General features: G+C 43.8%; 1 protein-coding gene across 2 annotated transcripts; it reads right to left on the reverse strand.

The window, feature by feature from the left end:
* LOC146081157 (protein QNR-71-like) lies at positions 1–10,612 on the reverse strand. 2 transcript variants are annotated; one of them, XM_083189165.1, is made up of 11 exons: positions 10,455–10,612; positions 5,211–5,363; positions 4,227–4,370; positions 3,986–4,153; positions 3,547–3,705; positions 2,468–2,836; positions 2,230–2,391; positions 2,051–2,153; positions 1,768–1,985; positions 883–973; positions 1–698 (listed from the first exon to the last, which is right to left on the reverse strand). In XM_083189165.1, the coding sequence occupies exons 1-11, from the start codon at positions 10,519–10,521 to the stop codon at positions 548–550; spliced, it is 1,785 nt and encodes a 594-aa protein (XP_083045291.1). In that variant the 5' UTR covers positions 10,522–10,612; the 3' UTR covers positions 1–547. The 2 variants fall into 2 exon arrangements, with proteins under 2 accessions (XP_083045291.1, XP_083045292.1); XM_083189166.1 differs by having other exon boundaries at positions 1,768–1,973; positions 10,455–10,611.
* Between the last annotated feature and the right edge of the window lie 612 nt (positions 10,613–11,224).

Consider the following 11,224-nt stretch of genomic DNA (forward strand, 5'->3'; position numbering starts at 1 on the left):
TTTAGAGAAACATTATCTTTATTAGATAAGTTACTAAATCACAGCAGTTCGGTTACAGATGACAGATATTTGAAGCTGCAGATATACAGCAAGTCATTAAGATTGTGCGTACAAATCATCAAGTCAGAGTTAAGAGTTCAGCCAGTGCACATGTATACAATTACAGCAGACAAGATCAGTTTTAGTGGTTTGTACCATTTTGTTTTACCACTAACATATGAAAAGGGAGTATGAATCTGTAAAGGTGGGGCAATTTATGCTGGTACCTTTTAGTTAAAATTGCACAAGCCCCATTTCATCAATTAGTATTCATATATACCCAGTGGCCAGCCAATAAAAGAGTGGTCTCAATGTAACCGCATCAAGCCGGAGGCAGTAGGTGAAACCCCTACACCAGTAGCTATTGGCTACAGCCATTTCCAAGCGGCTACTGGCCTCAATGATTGGCTAATGGAAAGATTTCTACTTGACCAATGAGGCTTTATATATTGAAACACTTCGATAAAGATCCCAGGATACTCAGTCTAACATAGGTATGCACTGAATATTAGATTATTCCAGCTTTGCTCTTCAGAAGTGGGTCATGCTCATGGTTTCCTTGAAAGAAAACCTCTTTAATCTGACTGAAGTACACCTTTATGCCTGGTCCACCACTTTTGTCTGCAGAATGCTCAATGGGTCTGTATGGTTTGTATTTCCTGGGGAGAAAAAAAAATAAAAAAAATTTACATTGAGAAATAAAAAAAATAAAGATAAATGTCACAAATCAGAAACCACTTGGTTTCTAAACATTGCATAGAATACGTAAACATTGAAATCCATGCTACAAAATAAAGCAGTCACTAAAGCCCATGGAAATCCACTGTATCCAAGACCACTCACTTGTAAAGAAGGGCGCCAGTTACTGCAACAATAAGGGCCACCAAAGCTAGAGTAATCAGCACCGCCAACACAGTTCTGGAAGTTCCAGCATCTACAGAAGTTAAAGAGTTAAAGTACACCAATGTTACATAAACCAATGTTTCCCAATGCAGGGAAGTAGGGTCAGCATAACACACTGGAGACAATTCTCTTTGCAAAATTAATTAAATAGAACATCCCTCTATCTAAAATAGAATCATTTCAGTTTAGGAAGGAACTTTGGAGAAGGGCTCTACTTTCAGAATGGACGCAAAGCCAATTACTGTAGAACTGGTCCTCAAGATCTACTAACAGTCCACGTTTTCCAGGTTACCTAGCTGGTGCACAGCTGTAGTCATTACTAACTGCCACATTTTAAAACATGCTGCATTCATTCCTACTATAGATCCACAGGTTGCCTGGAAAACATGCACTGTTGATAGATATTGGGACAGGTTTGTCCACCCCTGCTGTAGAATATTTGATGACTGGATTTGAAAACACAACAACAGGACAGGTATTCGGGATTACTGCATGATGGCAAGTGACCCTGCACTAGATATGAAGTCACCTTGCATGATTAGAGATAGAGAACAAAGTGTTGGGTAATTGAGACCTGGTGCTGAACTCTACTGGTTGAAAATGGGCTGTTCCTTTAGGTTGACATTATAGCATCCATACATAAGTAAAGCAATAACAGGTACAGACATTGAAAGACCAATGTCCTTTACTCAAGTCTCCCATTGAAGTGATTGTGGGTTATATACATAAAATATTGAAGCTCATGCTTTGTAGGACTTCTAGTTAGTGTCTAAGTTTGGTTATACACACACACACACACACACACACATTGCAAAAGTCACTTACCTCCCTTTATAGATACCAGTGTGCTAGCAAGAGCAAGACTTGCATCATCGCTCAGTGTGATATTCACACAGTAGGATCCCGGTTCTACGAAGGCTCTACGTAGAGTCACCAAGCATGGGTCAGAAGCCAGAACTTTTTCACAGATCATATCCTGAGGAACCATGCAAGTAGCATCTGACACAATTGTGCAGGCATCTGTAGGCAGGCTGAAACGAATGCTGTATATTAAAACATTGTTTATTGCAGACATCTACGCCTCACATTACACAGATACAGTACTCACCTTCCTTGGCAAGACACTACGAAGTCCATCAGTGAGTTTGTAATCTGAGAAGCAGATACCTGGACACTTGTCATTTCAATAATGTTCACCTCTAAAATGCCATCTAGGAGAGAAAAGAATAGTTAGGCTATTTGCCTCTTTTTGGAGCCAGAGAGAGTCAGCGACTTGTTACAACCCACCTACAACTGTAATTTTAGTGTTGTAGTAACCATATCTGTAGATAAAGCAGCCAGGCATAGAAGTAGTAGGCATTACAGTTGTCTGAGCAGTGGTAACATCTGGTATTTCAGTAGTTAGCAAGTCAGTTTCAGCCTCAAATGATTGCAGCCCAGTTGAATTGTCTGTAAACAAAAAAGACAGACATTGATTTTCTGGGAGGTAGAAGAGGGTATATGTTTAGGTGACATTACAACTTACCAGTTGAATTTGCAGTGGTGAACGATTCAGTAGTTGGTTGATGTGTCGTAGGGACTGTTGGTTGATGTGTTGTAGGGACTGAGGTAGGAGTAACAGGCTGACAGGGGCCAGGAATGGCTGCTTTGATGGTCAGGTTCAGACTGAAGTTCCCCAGTGTGGAGTAGGTGTGACTAGATAGTGGGCTATTGGAAACAGAGGAGCCATTCCGGTCTCCATAGTTCCATATAAAAGTCACTATAGCATTCTTGAGGTAGTTGCTTGGATCATGGACTTTGATGTCAAACTTAATAGGAGAATCCTTGATGAAGATGTTGTCTGAGGAATTCTTATCATTAGTTTGGGAGATGTTAACATAGAACGGAATTTGATCTAGAAGATACCGAAGAGACAAACATTGGTTTAGGAATCCACCATCTTGCAGATTTGCCAAAACACATAGTTCAGGATACCAGTTACCAAGATTCTCAAGGACTGGTATGCTGCATACACACTGGTCAATATGCCACAGAAAGATTGGAGAGTTTGTACACCAATTAGGTCTCAGATATCAGAATGACCCTACGGCACAGCCAATGCATCTGCATGGGAGACACCGGTCACCTGTTTACTGGCTGAAAGGACCACCAACACCAGATAGGCAGGCAGGCACATTTCAATGCGTGCCCATTTGGGAGGTCTGGTCCAACATATCGAATGGAGTATCTTACGTCGGTGAGGTGGTTGCACACAAATCTTTGTGTACCTGGCAAGCCCTGCCATAGGACCCTGAAAACATTAGCTACAACAGAGTGAACTCTATGGATGAAGGTCTCTTTTCAGCCTTAATAGGTTACTATATAGCTCAGTATATCGCCCAGTGTGTATGCACCCACTGACAGCGAATGTGCACTCCCGTGGGTAATAAAAGAGCCATCTGCACGTATAGGAAGTGGATTGTTAATGAGGACCATGCTGCAGAAGGTAAGTGTAGGCACTTGCGGATGCCAGCACCCCACAGCTGCTGGGATCTTAGAGTGTATATGCACCATTAGATATCACATCATTGTAAGTTACACAGATACCTACACATTCAGACTTACCTGTTACTATGTAGATACCACTTGCTTTGGCAACAGGATAATGTTTTTGGTTGCCTCTTCTGAAGACAGACACTTCAATCATTTGTGTGCCAGCTGTGATGTTTGTAGTGTTCAATGACAGGAGGGCAGAAGATTTCCCAGTTTGGGCGTAGTACTGGCCTAGATGTCAAGATGCCAGGTTAAGTTAGTATATTTATGGTTTCTATTCTTGTTCTAGTCCTCAAGGAGATCATTTTACATTCTACACCCCAAACAAGTGACTCCTGTGCAAACTAAGTCAATAAAGTTTATCCAAATTATTTTCCCTTTGGCCAGTGATCCTAGAGTCAAGCTTCACATCTAAAAGCGGTCTAAGCAAGCAGAGGCCCTTTAATTATATAGTCCTAAATTTATGAAGTAGTGCTGGCCTTGAATATTGAGGCGACTGACTTATACCAACCCAGTGTGGAGAAGATGTAAATGAAGTTATGTCGCCTCCATTCGTGGTGGTGGTGTGGGAATGGTTTTCCATCTGGATACTTGTTGACAAAACTGCAGTTTCCTTCATTGCAGAAATCTTCCCACTTGGTCCAGTTGTAAAAATACTGGTCTTGGTAACTGGAGGAAGCTAAAGAGTAGACCAGTTAGAGCTGCACGCATTGAAATTCTACACTTGTTGAATATGCCAGAAAGTCATTTACCATTTCTACATCCTCCTTCATAGACAATATCCCCATCTTCATTTTCCTTTTGACACCTGGGAAACTTCAGAGTCACAGCAAATGTAACATTCGACCCTATCAGCGCAGGGCTGTCACTGGTCAGGATTGCCAACACTTTGCCATCTAAATGGTACACCATAGAGAGTTACACAAATCAGGTTTCAGTGAATCATTGGTAGTGTTGCGTACAACAGAACAAGCAGTGTGCCACATCCTCTTGTACAGTGTATTCTAATATAGATAACCAGACCATTCAGTTCCAGGATCAGCAATTCCCTAGTTGGTACTAGGACATAGCGCCCACACACACTAAAGATAGTTTCCAAGCTAGAGAACATTTTACTCCTATGGAGTCCTCTGAATAGCCTGTACCTGCCAAGACTATGGGAGGAGTCAGATCAGGACACCAGGCAGAAACAATGTATATAGATCTGATCGCACTACAAATTTGTTCTCAAAATGGGCAAAACTATGCACTGCAGGTGGGGCAGATGTAACATGGATCGAGAGTTCAAGTCTGATGAGTTACTTTGTTTCTGTGCAGGGTAAATACTGGCTGCATTATTTTTACACTGCAATTTAGATTTCAGTTTCAGCACACCCCACCCAAATTTAACTCTGTACATGGTACATCTGCCCCACCTGCAGTGCACATGGTTTTGCCCATTTTGAGAACAAATTTGTAGTACAATCAGATCTGAATAAGAGCCATGGTCTTAACCCACCGCCCCCCCTGCCCCACCTGCAGTGCACATGGTTTTGCCCATTTTGAGAACAAATTTGTAGTACAATCAGATCTGAATAAGAGCCATGGTCTTAACCCACCGCCCCCCCCAACAGGATTACAGCAGTGTAAATGCTCCCAGTTAAAGTTACCCATTTCAGCTTGGGTAGCATGCAGGGTTGGACACTCACTAAACCGTGAGCCAGGTTGAGTAAAAGTAAGCCAACCCATGTTATTACCTTTCCAGCAGTTCTCCCATCTTGTATCATTAGTCTTCCAGGCAGGATAGAGCGTCTCATCCCATGCATTGCTGTCAGGAAGCCAGCCATGTATATGGTTATGGTGACCTTCCTTGCTGTAGCTCCTTCCATATTCCATCACATCCTGAAATCCTGTTAGGATGCAATATCCTGCATTAGTACATTATCATCCTGGTGATCAAAAATTCTCCCCACTAAAAACATAACACCCTAATCAATGTGTCTTCTCCAGATAGCTAGTAAGAGTCCTCATATCCTTCCCGGGTCAGAGATCAGTCTTTTTTTTTTTTTTAAATTGTAAGATCTGCAGAATTTCATTTAAAAAATAAATAAAGGGGGGGGGGGGGGTGTTCTGATTCTATAGATTTTCCATAGAGTGAGACTTGATGACCGCTTACAGTTCTTTCCATGAATTACTGGTAGCTACAGTTAAGTCACTAGACAGACCCCTTCTCCAAGTGGGGTCTCTTTACCAAGGTCAACTGTACTCCACTAAGTCAGGTCTGAGCAGCAATAGTCTTAGTACACAGAACATGGCAGCATCTTCTTAGCACCAAGAACTAGGGAGCACAAACTCATACCATCACTACACAAGAATGCCCTACACCAGGTTTCTGAGTACTGAATACACCAATTCCTTATGGTCTACAGAACTTCATCTCTAAGGGAAAGTTACTTTAAGCCAACTCATCCCAACCATACAAGAGCAAGATGTTCAAATGTGGATAGCAAAGATATTGTGGAAGCGTAAACATTGAACATATCCATTCACACAGTGTTGACCTGTATAGTGCCAACAGGTGACATGCCAGCATTCTGCTTAAGAGGGCAAGGGTGCATACACACTGGGAGTTTTTGCTCAGTGTTTATAGATAATGATTATGAAGGGGGAGGAGTTTTGCCCATTTTAGCGATTTTCCCCAGGGTGGACGGCTTTCCATAGTGGGACGCCATGGAAAGCAGGCCATTCCCTCGCTCATCTGCTGGTAGTACCTGCAGATTAGCAGCAGGGCCAGCAATGATGAGGGAGCGTGCAGCAACACTCATCGCTGCCCTGTACACAATCATACGGGATCCTGCATCAGCACTCACTGCACATCTCTGCCCCATACACAGCTGCTCAAACGAGTAAACTGCCCAGTGTGTATGGGCCTTTAGGCTACAGGAGGGGAGTGTAGCTTTAGAGACAAGAAGACTCTACAAAAAAAAAAAAAAAAAAAGTCAGGCGGACTACACAGGAAGTTAGCTTTAATTCAGATATCAGGATATTACATGTTAAAGCAATCCTTAAATTAGATGCATTGCAGGTCATATGATTCTAATAAAACCAAGTACAAGAGAACCAGTCATTTGACCATTTCTAGTTTATTAGAGTTATCCTTCATAGAGGTGCAGAGTAGTAACTGCATCATAGCAGCCCTCAAAACAAGTTAGTCATTGGAAGACCTATTGTAACATATATAACCATCCATTAGGCAGCTGCCTGGGGTGCACTACTAAAGCTGGGTACACCCAAAGCTTTAATCGTCTGATCTGTCTGGTGAGAACAAACATCTGGTAATGAATGAAAGCATATGAACTGCATCATTTGTTCACAAAGGGACAAAAACTATTTATACAAATCTTTGATTAAAGCAATTTGTCTGAATGACCATTGTATATTTACCAAGGTTTGGAAGCAAATTATAGCTTGTCATCATACCCTCCAACTGTACCGATTAAGCCAGTACAGTACCGTTTAACAGTCTGTATCGGCAACCCCCCCCCCCCCCCTCACCTATTTTCTGGCAATTCCTCTGGTCCTCCAACCCTGGGCTTGCAATACAGATGGTCCAGATCTGGCCCGGCAGGTCTAAAGTAGTAATCTAAGCCATCGCACCTGTTCCCAGGGGTGCATTGCGGTCCGTGCAGCGTACGTCATGAGGCCCACAGAGCCGCAGCTCTTTCCCTCTGGGGCTGTCCTAGAATGCAGCACTTTTTCTAATGTCCAGGTGCCACAGACAGAGGCAGTGCTGCAGCAAGATTTCCCTTTCTGTGGAAAGATGCTGGGAGTTGGACTTGAGGTGAGGGGACTCTGAAGCGGCCATGCAGCCCGTCAGTGAGTCCTCACATTAATTAAATTATCATCTCTGTAGCAGGACTAAACTAAACAGTGCCTGCGGGGTTGCTGTGCAAGCAGTGGATGTGGAGGGTGGTAGGTATCTTGGGAATAAATGCTCAGTAGCAGAACACATTTGGAAAGGGATTGCAACCACAACACCCATCGCCACGCCCCCTTCTCACATGTGTACCGATTTCTGCCCTTCAGATGTTGGAGGGTATGTGTCATGTTCTCCAACACATTGCCAGATTATTGTTCCCACCAGACAGCATGTGTGTACTCTGCCCATAACAACCATAACAAAATTAAGGTCAATGAGTAAGACATTCTTGTACTTAACACAGATGGAGGCTGTGTGTGATTGGTTTATTGAATGTCAGATCTTGCCTATATGGATAGCCACTTGCCATAGCTTCCTAAGCTGCTAGAAATTGGCAGCATAACTTGGGAACTTTGCTGGTCCCATGTTTTTAAACCACTGTGTTATCCATACTAATCACCAATTAGTGCTTTCTCCTCACATATTTAAGTAATAACTGCAGTGCCCATGCCTTTTCATACCAATAGAAGAGCGCCTTTAGTGGACTGTTATTTTGTAGTGGAAAACTTGTCCTTTGCAACAGGCTGGAAAAAGGCCTTTGATTTTGGATATAGCCCATGCCATTTGGAAACTTCCACCCTGAAAAGCCAGATGTGTAAACAAACAAAAAAAACCAAACACACCACAACTGTTCTGTCAGTCATTTAGGGATATGTATGAATGCAGTTTTCACACTGCGTGTGTGAACTACATGGCATTTTAATGCCGGGAGCGGTGGCGACGGACCTCAATTATAACTGCCAGGCTAATTTCCAGGTGAAGCAGTTCTACCAGGTAACTTGCCTTTTAACAGTTTTTTTTGCAGTGTGAACAGGTCAACCTGTGTCTGCATACCCAGATCTCAAAAACTTGTAAAAAGAAGGGTTTTACCTGTGTAGGCAGACAGTTCACACTGCAATAATAGAAGAAAAGAAAAAAAGTTAAGGCAAATTACCGGGTCGACATGCTAGACCAGTGGAAGCCAACGAGAGCTACCAACAGTGCACATTTTCCAGACAACCTAGCTGCTGCACTCATTAATTACTGACACATTTTAAAAGATACACAGATGGAGCTAATTAGCTCACATGTGATTCTGTGAGGAGACCTGCAAAACATGCACTGTTGGTAGCTCTCGAGGACTAGGGTTGGCTACCCCAGTGCTAGACCCAGTAATTTGCCTTGCCGCGAGAATGGTGTATAAGCAGCTATTTAACTTCAATGGATGAGAACATATGAACTCGTTAGCACCTGAGTTACCAGACTTTCATTTGTCAGTGCTCAGTGTCAGAGTAGGGTGTGAATGACCCAACAGCGAAATGCAGATGTAGGAACCTTTGTTTAAGGAAACTTCGTAAACTCTCAAGTGAACATAACTTGCAAACATGGATGCTACAGTGTCTACATATATATTCAAATAAGCAATGAAGCAGATTGGCATGAGGCAGGGGTGTAGTTTGCCCATATGACACCATGTGCAGGTGACCTGGATCCCCAATTTTTCCATCACTCCAGGGGTCCATCCTGCCCCCAGGGAGTGCAGTGCCAGCTCCAACAGTGACAGGAGCTGCACCGTAATGTTATGGTCCAGCACCTGGCTCCTGCCACTGAATACAAGACTGCACTTGGGCATCACCCCAGGGCAGGTAACACCTGGTTGCAGCTCACAGCTAGTGGTGTCACAAGGGGGCAGGAGAGCAAGTCTTGGGGTCATTTCTACAGAAAAACGAAGCAGCGATGTTCACAAGTTAAACCAGGTATTGTGATATAACTGTATAAGGATATTAGTTGGTGAAATTCCAAGAAGTTATCCTGACTTGCAGCAACAGACTTCCACCCCTTTCATACCACAAATGCCAGGGGGGGGTCACACCCAGAATTAAGACACAGATCCATTCCAGGAGTGACCTAGCATTTGCCATCTGCAGGCTCCTCGTGTGACCCAGCTTATCACCGGGTCAGTGATGTCATACAGGAGGGGGCAGAGCAGAGGCAGCACTTTGAGCTGACAGTAATGCCTCCTCTGTACTTTGAGCAGGACCCAGGTTGGTCGACCCGGGTTATCCATTCCCACTGCACCATACCCCGGGGAAGATCCTGTAGCAACCAGTGTTGAAATGCCAGGTCAGGGCTCCTAGAATTTTGGCCCAGGACCCATTCACACTAACAGGTAACCTGAAGTGCGCTTTTCTCCAATGCTGCCCATACACTGAGATGTGTACCGTGCGTTTTGAATTAGATGCAATCTAGTCCAAAAAGTACAGGCAGCACATACTTTTTGGATGATGTGAAGTGCACGGGAGCACACATTGCATGAAAAGCCCAAAACGCTCCGTGTATGGGCACCATAACAACCAGATGTTGCGGTTTTTACTTAAAGGAATAAATAAAAGTTACAGAATCAGATTGCTGTGGGCACAAAAACCAATACTCTTCAAAAGAAGGTAACCACAATCCATAAGACTGTAAATATGGCTTGGTAATAAGTAGTTAGACTGAAGGGGGAGGAACATATCAGTGGTCCTACAGGTTGTCCTTACATCTATTGCCATGGTAGGATGTGGAAGCAGCCCACACAATCAGGATATTACACTTGCAGCGTGGCCCTATAAGAGGGGATATTTGTGGTCATTTCTTCTCATACAGCCAACAGCAATACATTCTCTTTGCAGGATTCAGTCAGTGTGTGCACATACAAGTTGCATCGCTGCTCACAAAATGTTTGATCTTTGGCATACTGGTCACTGGTGAGGATTCAGCTGCATTCAGTGAATTAATCAGTCACAGACACTTCAATAGTTCTAGTGCTATAGCAGGCTTACCAATATACCCATCACAATGGAATTTGTAGTTCCACAACAGCTGCAGAACAAGAGGCTGCCCACTACCATCAGTTTAGAGTTTAAAAAGCATTAACCCTTTAAGTACTGCAGTAATGCCAAGTGATAATCAGACCTCCCCCCAGAAAATAAGAGTTTGCATTGCAATAACACAGTAACCACAACAGAAGTATAGCCCACATATGCCAAACACCCGCACTCACGTTTTCCTGCCTGGATGCCAGATATCAGGCAGAGAACCACCAACCCTCCCAGCACTGCAACCTGCATCCTCAGCCCTGACAAGTAAGTGAGCTGCAGGAAGATCAGCACACCAGCATTTATTACACTGGGATCAGTAACTCACAGCTGCAAGTAATGGCAATCACCCCCCATGATCCCTCCTCCTGTTTATGAGAAGCCTGCAGGCCCATCATGTGATGAATTTGTGGTGGCCGGTGTACGAAGGGAACAGGTTCCCCTTACCTTACTGCTTCGGAATCGACTCAGGTTCGCCCGTTGTTCGTTCTTCCGGTGGACGTGAGAGAGACGCTTCAATGAAAGGGGACAGCGTTCTGTGATGCAATTTGAATTTATTATGACGCAACCATAACCGATGCCCACTGACCCTCGCTGCGCAGCAGTACTTGGGAGCAATGAAACATCAATAGATAACAATACTTAATAACATCCACAACAAGTGACTGAACCGGGTTACACACGTACCCGCTTAGGCCTACTGACTCCACGTGTCCAAAATGCTGTAGCGACACTCGGGGTCAAACACCCCCACTTTTATAACTACTACTGGATCGGTCCGTCGGCACGGCACCGTCGACACTGGAGTCAAAACATTAGATATACACACAAATGTAGCTGTATACGGTATACCTCAAATAACAATTACAACAGTATCATACCTCCCAACTGTCACGATTCCGTCGGGACAGTCCCGATTTTCGGGTCCTGTCCCGACGTCCCACCCGCGGCAGGC

Source organism: Crinia signifera, chromosome 5 (genome assembly GCF_055691185.1).
Source record: "Crinia signifera chromosome 5, ASM5569118v1, whole genome shotgun sequence".
Taxonomy (NCBI): Eukaryota; Metazoa; Chordata; class Amphibia; order Anura; family Myobatrachidae; genus Crinia; species Crinia signifera.